This window comes from Sebastes fasciatus, chromosome 12, assembly GCF_043250625.1.
Source record: "Sebastes fasciatus isolate fSebFas1 chromosome 12, fSebFas1.pri, whole genome shotgun sequence".
NCBI classification, from domain to species: domain Eukaryota; kingdom Metazoa; phylum Chordata; class Actinopteri; order Perciformes; family Sebastidae; genus Sebastes; species Sebastes fasciatus.
The window spans coordinates 19,337,717-19,361,555 of record NC_133806.1 but is presented as its reverse complement, the minus strand read 5'-3'; the positions used below and the strand labels follow the sequence as shown (position 1 = coordinate 19,361,555).

Below are 23,839 nucleotides of genomic sequence, written 5' to 3'. Positions count from 1 at the left end.
TCTATCGAGGCCTCACCCAGAAATTATTTTACATTTCAATAAAATTAAACAATTAAATTGAGCATCTGCTTTAAAAAAGAAAAAGAAAAAAAGGTTAAGTGTTGTAATTTAAATTCAGGCAAAATTCCCGGTCTATGTCAGTTTATCTGCTGAGCGTCAAAATAAAACTTCTCTGAAGTCAACGCAGGTCAAACACGCCTTATTATGTTAACTTTACCTGTTATTTATCAAACAATTATTAAATACTAATAATTTACTATATGCACTGTTATTTCTCTTTTTGGTTTTATTTTTTGTAGTTTTTCTCAAACTCCAAAATTATTCCTTTAGAAGCTTTTTTTTTCTCTTTGTAATCAAACTTTCTTCCAAAACACGCAGCTTTTGTTGGGTTCGTGTTGGTAATAAATGCGCAGAAGTAGATTAGATAAATGCTTACATTATGGACAGTATAGTCTATTCTGTAAATGTTTAAATAGTCTAACACAATTTAAGAAAAGATAATTCTGTGGCGAGTCTTGTTTTAAGGTTGGGCTCAATTTGACTTGATCTCTCGAGCCTATATTTCTCACATTTAAAAATGACCAGTATAAGCCTTAAGAAACTACAACAAGCTTCTTTTATTTATTAGCAATGTATTTACCTTTATTTGCTATTTATTGTTATCTTTTGTAATAATGTATATTTGGACTTAAACACAATTAGGCCTTTTTTTTCCCATTTAAGCAAGCAGCTTGTATTTGGTATTTTCCGTCAGTTACAACTGATAATAGATAGAACTCCAGTTTGTCCTATTTACATTTTTTTATCTATTGTTTCTGGGGTTTTAACGCATTAAATGTACGCACCCAAAATCCCATAATAATGTGCACACTGAGGTTCAGATCATCCTCTAAACTCTGTTACAAAAATAATACGCATTGAAAATAGCAGCCCTTCTTATTATTCTATTTTTTTTAAGTAAACTATTGTGTTTTCTGTTTCTTGGGTTTATCGTTGAAGGGTGAACTAAAGCCAGTATATCTCTCAAACTTCTGTCACACTGCTCTCTGTGCGCAGCTCTGTAGCGCCATCTAGCGCTTCTACCGCCAACCAACAGCAATGTTTTTTTAGTCCAGCCTTGATCCACTTCTACCAGCAAATCATCGTTTTGGGTTCTGGTGTTATTTCAGCTGAGGAAGCTTATTCTGAGTTATTTAAGCAAACTCTCTTTCAGTGTTGCTGCATCAAACCATCTTTACACTTTTAACTGTCCGTGCAGAACTCTCAGACTCAAAGTTGAGGCTTTTAGTTCAACAAATTCAACAGAACACTTGGAACTATCTGATGTCCTTTTTTCCACATTATGAGATATGTGCATTGATAAGGACCACATAAGGTGATCACAAGACCTAGTCAGAATTATGTGTACTCAGGTGTCTCCGATAATGCTTTCAAAATGTTTCAAATAAGGAGCAAATTAGAAATTAAAGTCAAAGTACTTACTGTTGCAGTACATTAGGGTCATATAAGCAGAGCGATAGATATCCTCTGTTTCCTTGCCCACACACTCTCAAACTGTTTTGTTGGGAATTCAGGGGGAAAAAAGCCCATAATGATCGTGAACATTTATTTGCCCGTTTCATTTTCTTTCATTCTACCTTTTCAAATTTATCTTCTTATACACACTAAAATGTAAAAGTGCAGACCCAGACGTACTCAGGGGGATGAAGTTGCATCTGGTTGTATCCTCTTCCCCTGCCTTCTCTTTACTCTTTTCAGACTTTTCCTGTGATGGTGCAGGGAAGCAGAAAATGCTGCAGGGACAATAGAAAAGTTATAAATGAAACCATGGTGGTTCAGGGGGAACCAAGAAAGTGAAATGGCGGTGCAGATGAAGAAATTCTTCCTTTGGTGGGTCACTGAAGCACTGTGGCATTTGGGATTGAGTTATTTGCTTTGTTTTGGGGAAAGTCAGAGATACAAGAAAAAGGCTGCTCATCACTCAAGGCAGCAAATCCATTCACACAGAAAGACCGTGGGTAAAACATGAATACTTGGTTGTGTAGTCAATTTTTATCTTCATCAAAAGGTTTGACATATTCAGAATATTATATATTATATTTCGGTTTTTTTGTTTAGTTCATACTGTATTATATATAAGATTTTGTCTCAAAGAAAAACATTTTCAAATTCCAGATAAGGCTGCATTGGCATTTTTCCACTGGCAAAATAGTGGGTAGTTTCAAAAATGGAGAAATATATATTTCATAAACAGAATATAACCTGGACTGGAGGACATTAGATTCAATTGACAATGTATTACTTGACTTACCATATTACAAACTGATATTAAAATGTGTGAAGTTATATGTTTTCAACTGTCTCAACAGGCAACTACAATATAAACAGTCATTAAAGTAATCATTAAAATATGAAGAGAGTCATTTTGGCCTAATGTCTGAGGAGTGCACAGTCCTGTGTTGTCATGTTATTAACACATTCCCAGACTGTTGCAGCCTCACCTGGTCCTCAGAGGAGTGTCCCGCCGCTTCCTGCATTTGAATGAAGCTGGCCACAGAGAGGAAGGGCACACATGCCATGATGAGGAGCTGCCAACTGTGGATGAAGGCCACAATAACAGCAGTGTGTTGGCAGCCAAACCCAGCTTTGATCCAGACATCTAGAAAACAGAAAGAGGAGTAATATTATCCTGGAGTAGAAATTTGGATGAATCAGTGATTTTGAGGTTTTAATCAAATTCAAGCTGAATCACAGTCTTGACTGCAGCTGCTGTCGGTATGATGGGATGTATTGGGTTTTCTAGCTCTACCAGCAAATCACAGTGTTGTGGTAACACCTCTCACCGATGATGCATCTGTGGCCAATTTTGTGGTTAAAACCACCAACCGCACTGTCATTGTCATCAAACCAACCAATCTCCTGGGAAAGGCAATTTGACGAGGCTAAGAGGTTAGTCAAAATAATTAACGGTAATTGCTGCAACACTGACAGCGGTGCCCTTATACAATGCTTTCGGCAATTTAGATTCATTTATACGTCACAGGTGGTGTTTCACCTGTCTGATCGCTGAGTGGAATACCTGCAGACTGAACCTCACTGAGCTCTGCTGCTGGTTTTGCAGACCCAGATGTAATGACTTCATCACATGAGTGTCTATAAAATAAATAGCGTTCACCGCAGGATCAAAGTGAACTACTTTTCTACCTGAAGAAGGTTTGAGGGAACGACGGCAATGAAAGAGAGACAAAAACATGTGTTTTCTCCTGAGCTACAAGCATGAGAGTTAAAGACATGATCACATTATGTTTCACTATAAAACCCATTTGCCATAACCCACACTGCTCCAATCAAGATGAAGGTTAAGGCCTGAGGCAGCATCTTGGTGAAAGTGATACGAGCTTTCACTGTTTATTCTGATTCCTTGGCATTTTTTAAAAAAAGTGTTTTTGTAAACAAATGTCTAAGTATTCACAAACAGGTTTACCAAAGCCTTCCTATCACTGTGACACTGATGGATGGAGACCACTAGAGCTACAACAATAAGTCAATTAATTGATCGACAGAAAAATAATCGCCAACTATTTTGATAATTGCTTAAATCGTTAAAGTAAATTGTTGTGCAAAAATGGCAGAAAATGCTGTTTTCAGCCTCTCAAATATGGATATTTCCTGCTTTTCTCTGTTTTATCTCATATTAAACTGAAGTAATTTGGGTTTTAGACTGACAAAACAAGACATTTAAGGACATCACCTTGGACCTTGAGAAACAGGGATGGAAAGTTTTCACTATTTTCTGACATTTTATAGACCAAACTATAAATCTAAAAAAATAAGATTAATCGATAATGAAATGAATCATTAGTTGCAGCCCTAGAGACCACTATACTGCAATATATAATGGAATATCTGTGACATCAAATATCACAATGAGAGCTGCAACAATTAGTCGATTAGTCGATCAACATAACATTTATCAGCAACTATTTTGATAATCAATTTGTCAACTCCATTTTCAAGCAAAAATGCTAAACATTTGATGGTTGCAGCTTTTAAAACACGAGTATTTGCTGCTTTTCCTACTCTTACATTACAGTAAATTGAATATCTTTGGATTTTCGACTGTTGGTCGAACAAAAAAAAACATTTGAAGACATAAACTTGGATTCTGGGTAACTGTGATGCACATTCTTTAATACTTGTTGTGTTTGCGTTTCATCAGCAGATAGGGACAGTGTATACCAAGTTGTACACCGCTTTATTTAGGCTTTTTAAAATAACTACAGTCATGATGGCCACCAATGTTTTTTTCTGAATCACTGCTTCTGCTTTGGTGTTAGCAGATAGGTCCTTAATTGTTGGATTGGTGAAAATGTAAAACAAACAGATGAGACATCCACTCGGTGGTTTTAGATAAAAAACACTGAAAATTCTGACCAAATGAATGGTGGAGAATTGGCGCCACCAAGTGGCACAAACATGAAAGTTTCACCATTTCTAAATTTGAGCCCTCAAATTCAGTTTAGGCTAGAAATAAAAAATGGGTTTGCACAGTAAGGTTGAATATTTATTTAATGTTAACCATCAACTCCGGTGAAATGTGAAAATCACCAAAATTTGATTCATTCAAGTCTATAAATCTGTTTGCAAGAACTGAGTTCAGCAGTCTATGTTGAAGTCTGTTGCTGAATTGTAAATGACAGAAGTTCCACAGATTTGAATTACAAAGTAGCCTAAATGTCATTTTACCTGAAAGCCTTTTGCATATAAATTTGAAATGGAACAGAATCATTCTTCTTTTCCTGAACAAACACAAAATTATCTTCAAATCTGATGTGACAAATGTTATCAGGGAAGTTAGATGTGAAGTGTACCCACACTAAAACAAATTTCCCTAAGATGTAAATACTATTAGCCGAGTAAGGAAGTGGCATTACAGTTGTACTGTTGTTGAATCCATATTATATAATAATCTGTTCCTAAACATGTTGAATAACTTTCTGTTTAATCTATCAACAGTGCCAACATGAAGAAACAGCCATTCTTTGACAATGGCTCGTTGTTAAAGTATTAAAAACACTTAATAATGTACATACTCCAATGGATTGATTTGTGTAGCTACTTGTGTAAAATACTGTAAACACACAATTCTGTGTTTAAATCAAGATTTTTCATATTTACAGGGAACATACAGTATATGCAAGTTTAAAAGTTACTCTTACTTTCAAGGCCAATGGATCAGAACATAGACAGAAAAATATGTACACTTAATAGAGCATTTTCATTAACTGCACCTCATTAATAAACATATATTACCATTGGCGACTGTCCCTTTCAACAGCAGACATTTTGACCTGTCATAAAGCAAAGGCGTTACTAAAGTTAACAATGGCTAAACACGACAGTGAGACACAGAGTTGCACCGTACCAAGACCCTGACACTGAATCAGCTAAATGGAATTCAGCCATAAGTATTTTTTTTATTAGTTACCCCTATGCTTTTCACACCGTAATAAAAATAATATTTTCTTCTTGTTTCTTCTTCTTGATGTCAACAAATCCCATGAAATAAAACAACAAATAACAACAATGTGTCAGTCCATCTTTCAATACTTTCTGACTTCTCTGCTCTACTGTTTAAAAATGCTCAGTAATTTCCTAAAACAGCTGGAGTAAATAGCAACATTTATGTTTTTTTTTAATAGTTTTTGAAGAACAATTGAAGTCTATGGGCACAGAGGAATTCGCTTTGGCAATACTTATCAGATCAGTTCATTGTTGGTTTTGGTCTTTCATGGGATATGTTTCCTGAAAATAAAAATAAAGAAAGAAAAATAGAGCATGCCACCAGCCATATTCTTAAAACAGCCACAAGGGAGCACAGTTTGCTCACACATCTGTCTTCTGTTTCACATACCTAATAAGAAATTATCTGGGTCATGCTGATAATGAAATCATTGCAACTGGTGGAATGTGGGATGCAGATTTTGTCAATTTTGTTTCATATTCAAGCAGTTAACACCGACATCATGCACGCACAGCTCAGGATCAACATCATATATTTTACAACATACTTTCACTTGTGTATCAGGGGGATGTTAATTAGTCATGCTAAAGTCCACCGACTACATTTGTTATGAAAATTCATAATCTACTCAAGAGTGCTTAGTTGCATTCCTTGAGAACTTGGGACGCCGCGGGCCTGCATCCAAAGACCACAACAGCTCTGGACAGAACATTTAAAACTTGATATTCATCAGCAAAGATAACAGTCGTAAAAACAAACAGTAAGCTTCTCCCACAGGAGGCATTTGAAGTTATTACTTTTCATACACTTTGGCATGCAACTGCAAAAGCCGTAAGCAGGCTGAAATAGTTTATTTCTATAAAGATTAAATATGATTCAGCAGTCTCGGTTAGTGATCTATTCAGGCATTCGTCACAGTACATGTGTATAACCTGTTCAGTGAGATAACATGACTTCTTGATGAGATTAACCTCTCACAGTTCATTTTGTCTTTGATCCAAACAGTCACTGATCACAGCAGTGATAATGACACACAGTAAAAATCAATAAAATCCAACCATATCTGTTAGTGGAATAAGTTTCAGATGAATGACCAAGTAAGGAGAAGAGGAAATGCTGTTATGGCACACCTTTTGTTATGTTAATATACTGCAAGAAGCACCTGCCAAATGCTCCCAAAGGTGTGTGGACTTCACTTGTAAATAGATTTAACTAATAATGTCATTCTAACTGGGTGAAACAACCTGTGTGCATGTTTTTGTAGCCTTCCCAGCATGCTTATCACTAAACTCAGCCTCCTGTCGAAACTACACAAGTATCGCTCAGTTTCAGGTGTTGTAAGTTCCGTGCGTAAACAGAGAGGTGCATTTTGGGTATTGTAGTCGCAACCTGTGAGAGGCCACTCCTCCGCCACAGAGTTCCTGTATTAGTTTAAACTCTCAGTCCCGAAATGCTCGGTGCCTGAGAGCAAACAGAGTAAAGAGAGAGCTGTAACGTGAGGAGGTGGACATCACAGATACGCCCTAGAAAAAAAGAAGTGTAAATGATAGTGGATCGGCCTCTTTTCCTGCCACAGCTCCGAAGCAAAACTACAACCGACGGTGAGAACAAACTTTTGTTTTCTTTTTCTCCTATTTGATGATGGGTTTTCCATGTCGCACTTTCACAATAGAAAGTGGCCTATATATAGGATGTCTTTATTAATGTGTAACTACCGAGTATATATAGATACACACACCTGTTCAGGTAGACTCTGACACTGACAGGCTGCATGTCAGTGTGGCTTGTTGGAGCTCTTATGTCTCTGAATCTGTGCTGTGTGAGTGTTTCTCACTCCGTCTAGATTATTAATGAATGTCAGATTTGTTTGAGAATATTTATCTGATTAAATCAGTTTATATAATATTGAGTATAGGGTGACAACAGGAATGACAGTACAGTGCACAGTAAATAAGCCTGCTATTAGATCAGAATGTACATATTTACTGTCACTAGTACAGTGGCAATGCACTTTGATCATTGCAGAAGAAGCGCAGAGACAACCGACTACTGTGTCATATAGGCTTGACAAGACCAACCTGTTTTTGTGCACTGGTGTAAGAAACCACATTATTAATGACTGACTCACTGTGACAAGTCATGAATGGGTAGTGTCCTTTTACACAAACACTGACAGACTGAAGAGTTGAGGCTTTATTCCACACTTTGGAACATTTTTTCTCCTGTAACAGACTGCAGAAAAGCCTGAGGCTCACTGTGCTTAAGGAAACTGGAGACAGAACAATAACTTTACTTTCATGTCTTTCATTGTGTGGTGTTTGGTTGTTGTCGTGTGTCACACAGCACTTCAAAATGTCTGCTTGTGTTTATGGCTGCAACTAAAGATTACTGCTTTATTTTAACAATATATCTGGTTATTATTTTCTTGAATAATCTTGTGTAAAATGTCAGACAGAAAGTAATGAAAAATGCACATAAAAATATCTAAGAACCTCAATATAACATGTCCAAAAGATTTTCAGTTTCCCATGGTAGAAGACTAAGAAAACCTGCAAATATTCATATTTGAGAAACTGTTACCAGTCAAAATGTTGGCATCTTTGCTTTAATAATGCTTATGACTCAATGAATTATAAATATTGTTGCTGATTAATTTTCTGTTGGTAAACTAAGGGCACAAAGGAGGTCTGCACACTGTTAAACTCCAAATGGTGTATCTTTCTTTCTCTTATAAATAGGACTGTCAATCCATTAAAATATTTAATCACAATTAATCGCAAATTAATCAAATTTTTTCAGCCCTTCAAAATGTGAGATTTGTCAAGTATTTAATACTCTTATCAACATGGGAGTGTGCAAATATGCTTGCTTCTTGCAAATGTATGTATATATGTATTATTGGAAATCAATTACCAAAAGGAAACAATGACACATATTGTCCAGAAACCCTCACAGGTACTGCATTTAGCATAAACAATATGCTCAAATCATAACATGACAAACTGCAGCCCAACAGACAACAACAGCTGTCAGTGTGTCAGTGTGCTGACTTGACTATGACTTGCCCCAAACTGCATGTGATTATCATATAGTGGGCATGTCTGTTAAGAGGAGACTCGTGGGTACCCAGAAAACCCATTTTCATTCACATATCTTGAGGTCAGAGGTCAAGGGACCCCTTTGAAAATGACCATGCCAGTTTTTCTTCGCCTAAGTTTAGTTTAAGTTCGTTTTTTTACGCCTTCTTCGCGACAAGACTGGGTCGGTACCAATGGATTCCTTAGGTTTTTTAAGATAGGATAGGATAGGATGAACTTTATTAATCCCCAAAGGGGAAACTGGTTGGCCAACATGCACAAAAACTCAACAAAGACAGACACAACACCATACGTCAACTACACAAGATAACACCACGCAGTTCATTGAAAGGAAGTACATAGTTCCAACAACAATGAGGGGTCAGTAAGAGCTAAGTATACAGTCATAAAAAGCGCAGAGTGCATACAGTGAATGAATAAATAGTGAATAGCCTAGTTTCATATGATGCCAGTATCTTCATTTTAGCTTTAAAACTGAGCCCACTACAACCTAAAAATCACAAGTTGCGTTAATGTGTTAAAAGAAATTACTGGTGTTAAAACGAATTAGCGTTAACGCATTATTATTGCGTTAACATTGACAGCCCTACCTATAAGGCAACGTTTTGATCAAGAGAAATAAACCATTTGGAGCCTAACAGTGTGCAGACCTCCTTTGTGCCCTGCAGTTAAGTTTCTTGTCTTGCACCTGAGTATCTTTGCCTGGATGTGCACACACTTGGTCCCTCTTCTGTTGGTCAACTCATCAATTAATTGACTGATTGTTTCAGCGCTAGATTGGTTATATTAATTCATTTGGGATATCAGTATATTGGGTATTTATTTTGTTGTACTTCAGGATCCCTGGTTGCATCGTTTAAGGAATAAAGTAAAGTTTTATAGTAGTAAAAGCTGCTGGTTTATTTAGAAATTAAAACAATATAGTTTTTATGTTTACAGATGAAAATATGGCAGCTGGAAGGGCAAGCTCCTTCCGTCGTGTTGGGAGTCTCATGCGGAGTAAATCTGAGGGGACACTGATTGATCTGGACGACAAAGTTTCGACCACTGACAACCTGAATGGTAAAATTCTCACTTTGAAGCAGAGGCAGCCTGTGCTCTAAATCTGAAAAACTTAATTAACAGATGTCCTAACCAAACGCTTAATATTTTCACAGGTGGATATGTGACACAGAACTCCGAGTGGCCGATTTTACAGCCAGAAGTCGCACGTTCAACTCACTCAAAAAATCCCTTTTGGAACAAGCTGTCTGGATCAAATCCTTTCTTAGATGACATCGTGCAGAACAGTACAAATAATCACATTTCCAACACATCAAATGTAAAACAAAACAATGAAAAAGATTTAAACACAAATAACGATGACGCCATTAGCACATCTTCAGATGAAGGCAACTTGGGAAAGTTTTTGGAAAACAAACAGAAAATCGGCAACAAATCTGGGAGATGGAAAAGTGCTTCAGACATCCTGGAAGAACTGGAGAGAAAAGAGCCAAAACGGGAGGACAGCTTCAGACCGCCGGGGCCGGTGCTGAACCCAGATTTTGAGTGGCTCAAGAATGACAGAGAGGCCTACAAGATAGCCTGGCTGAGCCACAGGCAGCTAACGCGCTCATGTCTGGACTTAAATCTGATGAGCCAGAGTCCGGGCTGGGCTCAGACACAGGCAACCGACTCTCAGGTCATCTGCAAGATCGGCCACACTGGAGGGTCAGTGCAACTGCCAGACTCAGAAATTAGCATCCATATCCCAGAAGGCCATGTTCCTCCTGGAGAAGTCCAGGAAGTTACACTGAAAGCATTGCTAGACCCTCCTCCTGGACTCAATAACAACTATGTGACAACCATGAGTCCACTTCTAGAGGTGGTCCTCAGCAACATCAACATAAAAGAGTGCATCTCTCTGGAGATGAAACTGTCTGGAGAGGTGAAGAGCGACGCGTTGAGTCAGGTGATGACTACTGTGGTCGGGCTGGTGTCCAACAAAAGAGAGGGACCTTACCTTAAAGTGAACGACTGTTACATTTACAAGAACATGATGCAGATGAAGGTGCAGGACCTAAAGATGCATTTTTATGTGATTGCAGTCGCAGAGGCCTCTGCGATCCAGTCTCCTGCTACGTCAGTGTGGGATTACCTCGATCGCCAGATCACAGTAGCAGTTTATGGTCCCAGGTACATCCATCCATCATTCAAGGTCGTGATAGTGGTTTGCGGTCATGGGGAAGTCCCGTCAAGGCTCTCGTTTTCAGCCATCTCCAAAGCAAACAAAAACGTGCCTTCACTTGTGCTGCAGCTTTGGGGGAAACATGGGTTCAAACCAGACAAACTGAACAACCTGCAAGTCGGTGTTAGCCTCACAGGCTCGATGTTTAAAATCAAACCGGAGGACAAACTGAAAGAAGTGAGGCAAAGTCAGCTCAAAATAGGGACAGTTTTGCATCTGCCAGTTGCCTTATCTTGTGCTAGTAACACAGAAATGACTCCTTTTAAATTAGATCTACAAGTGAAGGAATCAAACGCTACAGCTCTTGCACAGTTCCAGGTGCCTTCCCCTCCCGCTGCACCCATCAGATCAGAAAAGCGAGCGCCGAGGCAGATAGAAAAGCGGACTGAAGTAGCAAGGACCTCACCTATTCCTGAGGAAAGTGTTCCAGATTTCCCCAAATTCATAGACAGACCTGTGAACCTGCAGTGGTACTGTGTAGCCCTAAAGTCAGTCCTCCGTCAGCCACGTGTAGACTACCTTCTGGAGTACTTCAAGGGGGACACTGTGGCTCTCCTATCCAAAGAGACTGTCAGGTCAGTGGGCAACTCCAAAGTAAAGGAGTGGTTTATCGGATTCCTTCGAGGCAGGATTGGTTTGATTCACTGCAAGAACGTCAAGCACATAAGCAGAAACCAGGTGATCGACTTCACCGGCATTGAAATGACCACAGAGGTCCTCTTGGACAACATGACACTGCCCTTCAAGAAGCTTACTTACATGTACTCTGCCATCCAGACGTTGGTCACTGAACACATAACAAGCTGGAGACCTTTGGCTGATACTTTCGGGTACAGCAAGCTGACACTGGACACCATCACACGGAGAAACGCCGAAACTGCGGCTGATAAAGTGGCCTGCGTGCTGGAACAGCTGAAGGAAGACTGCCACGCCGAGAAGAGCAGGAAAAAGTTTCTGCATGAGCTCATGGTGGTAAGATGAGAAAAATTATATATTTAAATATTTGTATTTAACATCTCAATCTTTGTGTGCACTACATACAAGAAAAATAACAACCCACCACTCATGCTATAGCAATTTTACAGCCCGTATGCTCTGATGTCCTGCGTTTTCTGTGGCTTTGTGACAGTTTATCTCTCCGTTTATCGCCACAGGGTCTGTTAAAGATGGACTCTATGAATCTTGTGGCCCAGCTGATTCAGAACACAGTCATTTTGTCCACCGCTGTGGAGCTGGGAGCTCGATGGCGGGAGCTCGCTGAGAAGATGGGAAAACTGTCCAGCTCTCAGATAGCGGGCTATGAGGCGCCGCACCGAGGGAAGAACGGAGAAGTCGGTGCCCCGGTCAGTTTAACAGTACACATTGACACAGCAAGCAATGGATTTATAGAGCATCGACTGCATATAAGAAGTGGATGTAGTCACCGCAATGTCACCCATTGGTTTGTGCACTGCGGTTTAGAAGCCTCGAGTTCGGCATTTTGGCCGTTTCCTTCTTGGTTTTTGGCCGTCGCCATCTTTGTTTTTTGCAACCAGAAGTGATACAAGTACAATTGAATGCTGAATAATAAATTTTTAGGCGACCAAAATGTTACAATTAACTTAAGACAAGGGTTAAAGTTGTAAGACGAAAACACGGACAACTCCCAGACCGGACAATGCCGACTTGTCAATCGCAAGGTAGCCACGCCCTAAAGCATACCCTGCTTTATGGTCTATCTGACTCTAAATGGGACCATAATTTACTAAATGAACATCATGCTGTATTGAAGAAGACTTGAAACTAGAGATTGAGACCATAAACTCATGTTTACAATGTTTACTGAGGTAATAAATCAAGTGAGAAGAAGGGTAATTTTCTCATAGACTTCTATACAATCAGACTTCTTTTTGCAACCAGAGGAGTCGCCCCCTGCTGGCTATTAGAAAGAATGCAAGTTTAAGGCACTTCAACATTGGCTTCACATTTCAGAACCAGAGGTTTCCCACTGATATAGAGTAGATAACACAGATCTTGCGGCAATTCTGCATTAAATACGATGTATGTTTTATTCTACAAATTGATTCCTGTATTTCCTGTTCTGTTTCAGGCAATGTGGAAGCCCGCCTATGACTTCCTGTACTCCTGGAGTCTGCGGTACGGAGACAGCTACAGGGACATGATCCAGGATCTGCACCTGGTCCTAGACAAAATGAAAAACCCTGCCACCAGACAGTGGCGGCAGCTGACCGGTGCCCTCATTACAGCGAACTGTCTCGATATCTTTCGAGCCTCTGCATACCCGAATTTCTAAACTTTATGCAAGCGCACAGTGATGACAGCAACATCTACGCACTTGGGAAACACAGAGAGGTTTTGTTACACGGCAATATGGCTTTGATGTTGTTACTTTGCTCTTTTTTTTTGTTGTCGTATCGTTTTTCCTCACTCATTTTTACACATTAGAAGCTACTTTGTTGAAATTCAATCAGGTACTTGCACTAAATGTTTGGATCTCACGTGGTGAATGTAAAATATGTTATGTGAAGGAATATCACTTCGTCTTGCCAAGACAAGAAAATGAAGTGTAGCTTGTCACTTTTCTCTATATATGTCTGTGCCAATGTGATGAAGCCTTAACGTGAAAGTTCATTTTGATAGATCATTTTCAGTCAAATGTTTATGAGGTCAGTAGTTCCTGACTGATCAACTGTTCCTGGGTATCAATGATCTAAAATGTACTCCTTTGCCTATTAATAGTAGGCTAATGCTACATAATACATTTACTGTTTCTGCTAATGAGCATTACCTAAAGAGCAGGTTAAATTATTATTTATGTATCTAATTTGATTTCTTCTACTACATTACTTAATCACTGACTATTAGGAAGATCCATGTCACCTTTATGGATCCTGTGAAAGTTTGTATTAGTGGGATTTTTAAAGGCGCAGTGTGTAGGATTTGGCGGCAATAGATCCCCCTGAATGCTACACACTGGCCCTTTAAGTTTTAGTTTTCTATAATATACTGTAAGTAGTTAATAATAATGTGAACACTGTCGCTAACTAACAATCTCAAGGGTTGCAGTACTGACAGTACATTAGTACATTAAATGGAGTTTGTGTGCTGAAAATGAGAATGTTCTACCAAAGTGAAAGTTTCCTGATGCCAGTAAACAAACCATAAAGACGCTACTATACAAGTGTCATAAACTATTGTTTCTTAAATATTAGTGTATTTTTTATACTGTAATGTAATGTTTTAGATATGTACAAAGCAGATCATTTCATAAGATATACAATGTAAGCATTGTCTTTGTATGATCATGTTTTCACTGCCAAATGGAAACCTCATTGTTTAGAGTGGTGCCATAAACAGCACTCAGTGCTTTCAGTCACTGAAATGTTAGACAACAATTGCTGTCTTTGATACTGAAATGGAGATGTGTTGCATGAGATATGAATAAATATTAACTGCAGTAAATGACTAATAGCAACTAAAGAACTATACTTATACAAATCATATTTCAATACATAACTTATGACATTTGTATTTTTTTTCCAGTTTAGTTGTGTTAAATCACACCATAGAAACAAATGACTTTTCCCTGAAGTGTTTTCCACAGATTTTCTCTGACTGTTTGCTTTTCCCGACGCTGTTTGTTTAAGCTAGTTTCAGCTCAGAGCATTGTGTGCCGGTTCTCTATCAAACAGAGAGCACAGAGTGCTGAACTGACTTTACTTTGGCTCACTGAATGCACCGCGGGAAAAGTAAATCAAATAAGGGAAATGGTATCAGGCAACAGAGGGCACTGATTCAATCTCCGAGCTGAGAGTGATTGTAAGATTGTGTTTTATTTGTAAGGGCTGACGGTAAACAGTTTAGGAGTTTAGAGGGAACATCAAGGAAGAAATCAGGGGTATGAAACACTGGTGTTGAAATTATTTCACTCCTGAGTTTTCTCTCACTAAAATAAATACTTTTGTATGAACATCCATCAGACAGAGCGGTCATATCCTTCACTTCTCTGGCATCAAGTAAAGAAATATCAGGGAACTGTACCTCATAATTTAGTGTTAAACTTAGTGCATAATTTCCTGATCATCGCACAATTTTCTAGATTAATTGGATAATGGTGTTTCTCATGAAAACCTAAAGAAATTCGGCAATATGAATATGAATAGAAAACACAGTAATATACCTAAGTTTTAAGCATTTAATAGTGGACTCCCTCAAACACAGAGGACAAAGGTTCACTGTTTTAGTAAGTGAGGGTCAGTTCAGAGGAAAGATTCAGTTTATCTATCTGAAGCTCAAACGTATGACTCATAGATAAATAGTTAACAATTTATAAAAGTTATGGAAGCAAACATTAATGATTAAATATCAATACTGAACACTGTTGCTGTAGCTGTAAATATCTAAGATATGACCATAGTGTCATGTGCTCAGTTACAGTAAAATATCAAAATTTACTTTATTTATTGTAAAAAAAAAATATGTATAAATGTGTAGTGTATATATGTGCATGCATATATATGCTTGATCCAATTACAAATGAGCTACAGAATTAGAAACCTAGATGATAAGTGACTCAAAGATGTAGCTTTTGCTGTCACAACAAGCTACAGGGTGAAGCACTGGCAGCGAAATGAGGGACACAGATGAAAAATGTTCGAGGCGTCCAATTTAAAAATGGACACTGCCTTTTTAGGTCCCCGTTTTTCAGATGCAGTGAGGCATTAAACTTTGTGACAAATGAAACGTGACAACTTTTGTTTTGGGAGCCTTTTATAGCAGCAGTGAGAGAGTGCAGAGAGCAGTTAATCATTGTGAATATTGCTGCCTGTCTGAGGCTTTATATTTTGTGAGAAAATATTACACCTCCTGTCATTTACGTAATTGTAATTTTAGTGTGAAAGCATGAACAACACTGCTAATAAATACATATTCAACGTTTACAGCCCTTCACATGTCTATGACGGTGCTACTAGGTGTATCAGCGACTGCTTGCCATTCACCAGTTTCACCTGTCTACCTGCCGTTACTAAACAGTAGAGGATGTGTTGCATTTGACCACGAAATGAGTGAAACAGAAAATAACTCAAAAATGGTGTGTTGCGCATCACAAAATATTTATAGGAGCGCTAAAAAAAATCGTCTGAAAATCAAGCTTCCCACAAGCCTTATTTACTGGGGAAAAATGATCCATATTCTGCCTCCTTAAAGGTCCCATAGCGTGCTCATTTTTAGGTTCATACTTGTATTTCGTGTTTCTACTAGGACATGTTTACATACTTTAATGTTAAAAAAACTCCTTTATTTTCCTCATACTGTCTGCCTGAATATGCCTGTAATCACCCTCTGTCTGAAACGCTCCGTTTTAGTGCATTTCAATGGAATTGCAACATAATTGCGTTGCTAGGCAACAGCTTGGGTCCATGTTTACTTCCTGTCAGCTGATGTCATTCACATACACTGCAACAGGAAATAAACTGGGACACATTTAGAATGTTCACGTTTAAAACCGTGTAATGATCTAAATATTGTATATTTTTTTAATATAGAAATATGTAATGATAAAGTATAAATCCCCAAATTGCCCATGAAATAAGGAATAATTCCACAACATTATTCATTATTCATATATAACATTAATTATTATTAGTTATTCTCAGATGGATATTGCTGTTTGTTGTGTGTACAGTAGGGCAGCAGCGGCGTTGTCCCAGGCACTGAAACGGGGAAGACTGAGACAGACAGACAGACTGAAGAACATGTCAGCCTGCCGCACCACGCTGCACTGCGAAGATTCGAATACCTTTGAATATTTCTCACCGAAGCTTCAAAGCCCAAAAAACGGTATTCGGGACAGCCCTAATAACCAGTCCACTCTACCTCTCTGTCCCACTATAACCAGTCCACTCTACCTCGCTGTCCCACTATAACCAGTCCACTCGGCCTGAGGTTCTGCAGTTACAACTGTGACTGAGATTAACTGTCACAAACTTGCAGTGAACGGAGAAATCACCACTGGAGGATCCACCATCAGCATGTTAGCCACACCCAGCATGCACCTGTTGGTCACGTGACTGCCGGGTAGTGCAGTAAATCAGTGATTAGCTTTTTTAAACTATGCCAAGGTACAATAATGATAAACATAACCATAACCCGACAAGGACGTAGTGTTGTCAAAAATATCAAAGTATCGATACTGAATATTTGAAACTGTTCATTACTCATTTTCTGCAGTATCGATACACGAGTACCAGCTGCACTTTCTGCTCTCTCCTCTCTCCGACAGAGAGTTGACACACACACACACACCGCTATTTATCTTTTAATAAAAACCTAAGAAAAATTTTATTGAATATCTATATTTTTCAAAGTATTGTATCGAAGTTAGAAATGCCAGGATTGTGACAATACTATGAGGACGTGATCCTTAATTTGATTGCACTGTTGTTCATTTTTTGTATTGTTCACTAAGCGCCAGCCTCGGCCCAGCTGCTGATATATCACCTTTCTTCTGTTCCATTCTCACACAGTTTAATTTCTGTAATGGATTAACTTGAAATGTAGCAAAGTACAAAGTACAAAGTACAAAGTACAAAGTGATAAAAAAAAAGTACTGTAAAATTTGCAGTAAAATTTAACAGTTTGAAAGTTTAAAAGACTCAAAAGTACAACTACACAAAAAACAACTTTGTTACAGTGATTATAATGAGAGTAAATGTAATTCGTTACTTCCATTCCTGTTCATGGGTTCAAAATTAGGCATCCAAATTGAATGATTTATTTATGTAATATTACAAAACTAACTTCAGCTTCCAGTAAAGTCGTTGTCATCCATTTACAACAAGGAAACATCCGCATATATGTAATTCTTGCACAATAATCTTCAGTTGTTTTGATGTTGGTGGTTTAAAATTGCTTAGAATCTTTTAACCCATTAGTCAAAAGTTCTCTTTTTTTGTTTTGTTTTTACCATTAAGAGAGCCTTTGTTCACCGTAATTGTGGGCTTTGGCCATTAGGAGAGAACTATTTTGCTTGCTTTGAGTTTTCTGGCATTTACCCAGTCTACGGAGGAGGAAATATACACCAGGAAAAAGAACCACAATAGAGCCACCACAACACTTCGTCTTTAAGGAACTGGCTTTTTTTACATACCGCAGTTACTCATCCACTTCTCAGTAGACCGCTGTCTGTCTTATTTTTACCACTTCACTCACAAAAGAGCATTTTTAGTTGTAACAAGGGCTGACTATAGCTGCATCTCTCCTTTGAACTCTGGACAGAGTGTTCTCAGTGAAACTATATGATCAAAAATACATCATATATGAGTCATCACAGAGTATGTGTTTATGTCCACAGCTTCTTCCAGCTGTTGCGTTTCACTCAGAGCTCCCTGCCAACACGAGCCACTGCTGTTCCTCATAACACATCAACAAATTAACACATTAAATAGTCCTCCTTGTCACTGACACTCCTGCCAAACCTGCACCAACACCAAGTCCTATCTGTTAGTGTGAGAATATTCAACTGAATTAATACATCTTCTGTCTCCGGTGCATTCTTAGCAGGACAAAATGTGACACTGAAAATGTCCTCTCACTTTACTGCAGTATTTATAGAATTCCAGTAATGCATTGAACTAGGCACACATCCAAAATACTAAGGTTTTGTTTCTGCTATGCACATTATGTTTGTTCAGCATACGTCATGTATATTTTCTGGTTTCTTCGTTCAAGCAAATACTCACCACAGACTGCATTTCAAGAAATGTCCCAGACATTTTTCACCGGGACCACGGACAAGGTGAGACCTCACAAACAAAGCCCATCTCAGCTGCTCAGTCTGCTGTGGTGATCCAGATCCAGGCGGGATTAAGGCGGGAGAGGTTGGCAGGATTTTATTTTCTTTAAGGAGGAGAAAGAACAAAAAATGCTGAAATTGCTGTTTCATCTGGCTCTTATCCCAGCTAGCTGCCAAGAAAAACTCAGTCCATTAGTGCATCTTTTTTTCATAGAAATTTGGATGATGCATTAACTGAGAAGATGTTGGCTATCCTCCATATTACAGTGATGGATTTTAGGCTTCCTGTCATCAAACGGTTAAATGTTTTTCCTAATAACACAACTTTCAAAATGTTTTCTCATCATTGAGTTCTCATTTTGGCTGTAATCACAGTTATTTGATCTTTAATACACGGCTTTGTTGAATACTCAATTCTGATAAGTCAATTACGTCATTTACGTCTGTTATTTCTTTACAGCAGGCCGCTGCTATGTATAACAGACCATTGCTATGGACGCAGTAAGTAAATAGACGTGTAATAAGCGGGATAATGTACAGTGAGAGGGCCATTGTTGTGAAATAAACCCCTTCAGTGGTCCTGAATCACCCTGTTGGGGTTTATTTCACAACAATGACCTGCTCGCTATACATTATCCATTACTTAATTCACTCCTATTATGGTGAATATTAAAATAATCCTTACTATGCAGATGCTTGTAAAGTATAATAATAATAACAATAATAACTTTATATATCTTGCACCTTTAAAACAGAGTTTACAAAGTGCTTTGACAGACAAAGCAAGCAAAAAGAAGGATACAAGTTAATATGACGACAGAAAGCCAAACAGTGAGGACAAATAAAAGCAAGACAAAACTAAGGTAAAATGATAAAACAGTACAATAGATAAAAACAATAAAAAAACATATCAATTAAATAAATAATCTGCAATACAGTACTGTGTGTTCCTGGCGGTTTCAGTCCAATGGGTGGCGCCATTGTATCGATGTTGACTGAGTTTCAGTGCTCGTCCACATTTACTCATTTGTGTGAAGTCTCATGTGTTATTGCTAACCAACACCTATTTAATGAATAAGAAAACATCATGATGGTATCATTGTTTCTTATCCGATAAAGACATAATCTCATGACAGCTTCAGTTTCCTGAACTTCTCAGCATGTCATGTCATAAATAATAATAATTAGGTTTTAAAAGCTCTGCTACACATTATTATACTTTTATTTTACTTTATGGTAAAAAACTAAATTGCAGTTGTACAGAGAATCTGGTGTTTGGTGTATATTTGAAAAAGGAGAAGGATAAATGAAGAAATAAATTGTTGAATTTGTGGACTTTTTTTGTATTTTTTCTTAATAAACTAATTTCTGACATACATAACCATGTCGCTATAAGTAAACATGCACGAGTCCAAACAGTTTGACTCTGATTTCTGAAGCCAACAGCATGGGGGCCATCCACAAATCACTGTTATGAACAGAAGCATTCCTCTGTCCTCCAGGGTATATAAGGCTTCATTTGGTTTGCCTCCATGATATATGTGGAGGGCAAGAAGTCATTTAGCTTTCAATTTATTAGCCTGGTGATTTATGCATGCTGCAAAGGTGGTGGTGTCTCTTTCCCCCCACCCTCCTTTCCCATTCTCATTGCGCCGTAATAATTCGGTAATAGATGATGTGAAAGAGGAGAAAGTTCAGCAATTAGAAAAGTCTGAAAAAGGTTTATAGTTTCTACGGTTGCACTTCATTTATCACGGCCGTTTTAGTCACTCAGTAAAGGATCAACCACAGCAACCTGCACTATAGTAGGAGTCCATTAAGAAAAGGAAATCCTACCACAAGGCAACACCTAGAGAAAAATTCCTGCTGAAATTTTAGAATGGGAAAAATAAATGTAATTTATTGCGTACTTACAATATGCCTGAAAACAGAACAATAAAGCCAGGGATCTAAATTGTTCATATCACAAAAGTAAACACACTGTTGAAGTTTTGTAAACCTGTAATGGTTGTTTCCAGTTTTAGCTGAAAATGTTTGTGGTGTGTGTTACAAGGTGTCGACCGTTGCCCAGAGTTCAATGCCTTTCTGCTGACTAACAGCCTGCTTGGAGCCTCTTCCCATGACCACCGCTGGGAAGGAGGAAGCTCTGTTACCAAATGACTCACAGGGAAAAAAAACAACCTGAAGTGTTTGGCAGCGTTCGGAGCGGCTTTGTGAGTAATCACCATCCACATCCTTGGACACCTCACTTTGCTCTCGCTCACTCTCACTTTTTCCATCAACCAACCGAACAGAAACTGAGTTCCGTCATGGCAGAAAACCGTGATAAAGATTAAGGAAAATTAGAAGACATAAATAATCCCCGATATTCTAGATAAACATCCGAGAAAAGCATCTGCACCTCAGACCACAACAAAGTCCCTGATTTACTGAGATTACTTTCCCGTCAGTGGAATGATGGCAAAGTCTTTCTCCAGTTCAAACTCAGTTTATTTTTGTTGATGTGATCACATCCTATCTTGCAGTAAGAGGTTTTGTCAGGTGTACATCGATGGTGTGGGGGAGGCGCAAAGAGCGTGTCTGCTGACAGGCTTGATGTACCAACCGTGACACTCCCAGTTCGTCAATAATCTAAAACACAGATGGAGGAGGGCCGGGAATGAGACATGGGAATGTTCAGGATTGCAGCACAACATTTTGATGATGAGCACTTCACCAGTTGGGCCGTTTTCTTCTTAAAAAAGTGCACAAATCTCACGACACAAACTCTTACAGACTGCATTCCATCCTCAAATCTCAGGCCTTCGTACCATATGAGCAATTATTATAAACAACTGGCTTCTGTATGAAAATTACTCTGGATACTTTAAGAGCAGCGGAAGAAGTATTCACATCCTTTACTTTAATAACAGTACCAATAAAATAATGTAAGAATAATCCATTACAAGTAAATTGCATTAAAAATACTATAAGAATAGAAGTATTATCACTAAAATATACTTAAAGTAATTCAAAGTAAAAGTAGCCTACTTGTTCTGCAGAACATTTGCCCCTGTGAATGATATTTTTAAACATTACATTATTAGATTGATAATACTGATTCATCATTGTGTGATCAGCAGTTTACTGTTGGAGGAGGTGGAGCTACTAGCCTACTTTATAAACAGTTAGTTGAAGCATCGCCGGCTGAATGACGGTTTAACTCTCCAACTGATGGTTCACAAAAGCTTCACTGATAATAGGCGTCCTGGAGCTCCAAAAACTAGGGATGCACCGATTCGACTTTTGTAGTCCCGACACCGATAGCAATACCTAGGCTTTGGTTATCGGCCGATACAGAGTACCAATCCGATACCAGTGTTTGATTAATAAGCTGTACGCCTCACTGTGTGGAAGTGCCTGGGATTATTCTTTTATGTCTAAGGCAACATCAGACTTGACTTAAACATTGCTTTTCTTACTTTGTAAAACAAAATGTAACTTACTGAATTGTTATTTATTATTAAAAAAAAAAAAATTGTACACCAACAACTTGGTACAAAAAAAACTTCAAAATTAACAGTAATGACCATTCAGGTGTAATTTTTTTTTTTTTAATGCAGCAACAAATTGGTCAAAACTTAAACAGGAAGTAAAATTCCAGTATATAATGTATATATTATAAACATAGAATTGAATTGAATAGATTGAGCCCATTGTCACAGATACCCGATACTACAGCATATTTAAGTTAATCAGAATCAGGTTTGTTTCCCAAGTACATACATACAAGGAATTTGACTCCGGGTTTATGCATCTCTCTCAATGTACTTACACAGAAACAGAAATAACAGCTATAGGAACAAGGACAACAAAGCTGAACAGATAATAGACAGGATTGTTATGCAGCTACACAAGTACTGGAAACAATAGGTGTATATATAAATGATTTGTCATCTTATTTTAACTAAAATCACAAAATATAACAAAAACAGTCAATGAAAACCAGACATAATATGCAGCTCTAACCATCCCAATTCAAGCATACTTTGTCCCATTGGCCACTGTAGCTATTACACACTTCCATAGTAGCCTGCAGAATTTCTTCAGACTAATGGTACATGTAGTAAAGCCAAGGAATGCTTGTTAACATGACTGACATTATGATACATTGTACTGTCTGGCAAATAGTCCAAACTCCAGCAAATTGCAGAAACATTGTCACCAATTTGACACCACATAGCTACAAAGAGAGAAAACACAACCAAATATAGAAATCTGCAACAAGTAGCACACGAAAACGGAAAGTGTTTCGAAGGGGACACTAAAAAGTGATGCACACAGCTAGTATATTGCTTCTTTCACGTAAATTTAGCTAATTATACTAATAATTAACGAAATGCACACAATTAATTGGGAAACAGACTAACGTTATGTTAGCTGGTTACTTTCAGAGCTGTCGCCAAGTAATGTTCAAGGACGAAAATAAATAGCAATTTTTTTAGCTGTTAATTAATTAATTAATTAATTGGTTTAAAACAAGTAACAAAAGTAAGTTGCAGTTTGACAGCATGGATAATATTTTAACATTTATACCGTCTACAAAATCTACGCTAATGCCACTCAATATTAATCACAATAGGAAATATAATGTTGACAAACCTTGAGCCTGCCAGGTGCAAAACAAACACAGGTAAGACCACGAGACACACCTGATCTCCTACCGTCGTCACTCTTTCAAAATAAAAGCACCACCCTTTATAATGCAACTAACGGGACAAAGTTATACAACCTTAAGAAAACACCCGAACTAACATGAAAAACAACAGATTATCTAAGTATGCTAGACCATACCGAAGGTCAAACTCATTTATAATAGTCCAGTGGCTCCCAAACTTTGCCTTTTTTTGTATAATGGGATCATTTTACCTGAGAAAGGGGTTAAGAGGAGAAATCATGTGTGGTGGAACTGCAAACGACTCATAAATCAGTCAGTCAAACTTTATTTGTATAGCACCTTTTCTACAAGTTATTGCAATTAAATGTGCTTTACAGGTGTCACAATTATGGCTGTCAATTGATTCAAATATTTAATCACGATTAATCGCAAATCAATCATCTGTTCAAAATGTATCTTAAAAGGAGATTTTGTCAAGTATTCAATACTCTTATGCTGCGTTATGCAAATGTATATATAAATGTATTATTGTAAAACA

At 38.0% G+C, this 23,839-nt stretch overlaps 1 protein-coding gene and 1 long non-coding RNA gene across 4 annotated transcripts in view; one reads left to right on the top strand and one right to left on the bottom strand.

Moving 5' to 3' along the window:
• LOC141778262 (uncharacterized) overlaps positions 1 to 23,342 on the bottom strand; it is a 33,474-nt gene extending 10,132 nt beyond the window's left edge. The window contains exons 1-4 of one of the 2 annotated variants that reach the window (XR_012596025.1): positions 23,286 to 23,342; positions 18,592 to 18,748; positions 2,502 to 2,659; positions 1,483 to 1,793 (exon numbers count right to left, since the gene is read on the bottom strand). This is a non-coding gene — a long non-coding RNA (uncharacterized LOC141778262). Of the gene's footprint in view, positions 1 to 1,482; positions 1,794 to 2,350; positions 2,660 to 18,591; positions 18,749 to 23,285 lie in introns of those variants that run through there. The other variant, XR_012596024.1, reaches the window with a different exon arrangement.
• On the top strand, positions 6,967 to 14,316 carry macc1 (MET transcriptional regulator MACC1). Of its 2 annotated transcripts, none has more exons than XM_074653906.1 (6): positions 6,967 to 7,125; positions 9,562 to 9,684; positions 9,780 to 11,821; positions 12,004 to 12,192; positions 12,939 to 13,469; positions 13,760 to 14,316. In XM_074653906.1, exons 1-5 carry the CDS (start codon positions 7,068 to 7,070, stop codon positions 13,140 to 13,142), a joined length of 2,616 nt encoding a protein of 871 aa, XP_074510007.1. In that variant the 5' UTR covers positions 6,967 to 7,067; the 3' UTR covers positions 13,143 to 13,469; positions 13,760 to 14,316. The 2 variants fall into 2 exon arrangements, with proteins under 2 accessions (XP_074510007.1, XP_074510006.1); XM_074653905.1 differs by having other exon boundaries at positions 12,939 to 13,475; positions 13,774 to 14,316.
• Positions 23,343 to 23,839: the final 497 nt, after the last annotated feature.

Excerpts from the sequence above, each read along its gene's own strand:
- macc1 (XM_074653906.1), top strand. The coding sequence starts at position 7,068 with ATGATAGTGGATCGGCCTCTTTTCCTGCCACAGCTCCGAAGCAAAACT. Across the intron at positions 7,126-9,561 it reads AAGCAAAACTACAACCGACG|ATGAAAATATGGCAGCTGGA; the intron begins GTGAGAACAAAC and ends TTATGTTTACAG. Across the intron at positions 12,193-12,938 it reads ACGGAGAAGTCGGTGCCCCG|GCAATGTGGAAGCCCGCCTA; the intron begins GTCAGTTTAACA and ends GTTCTGTTTCAG.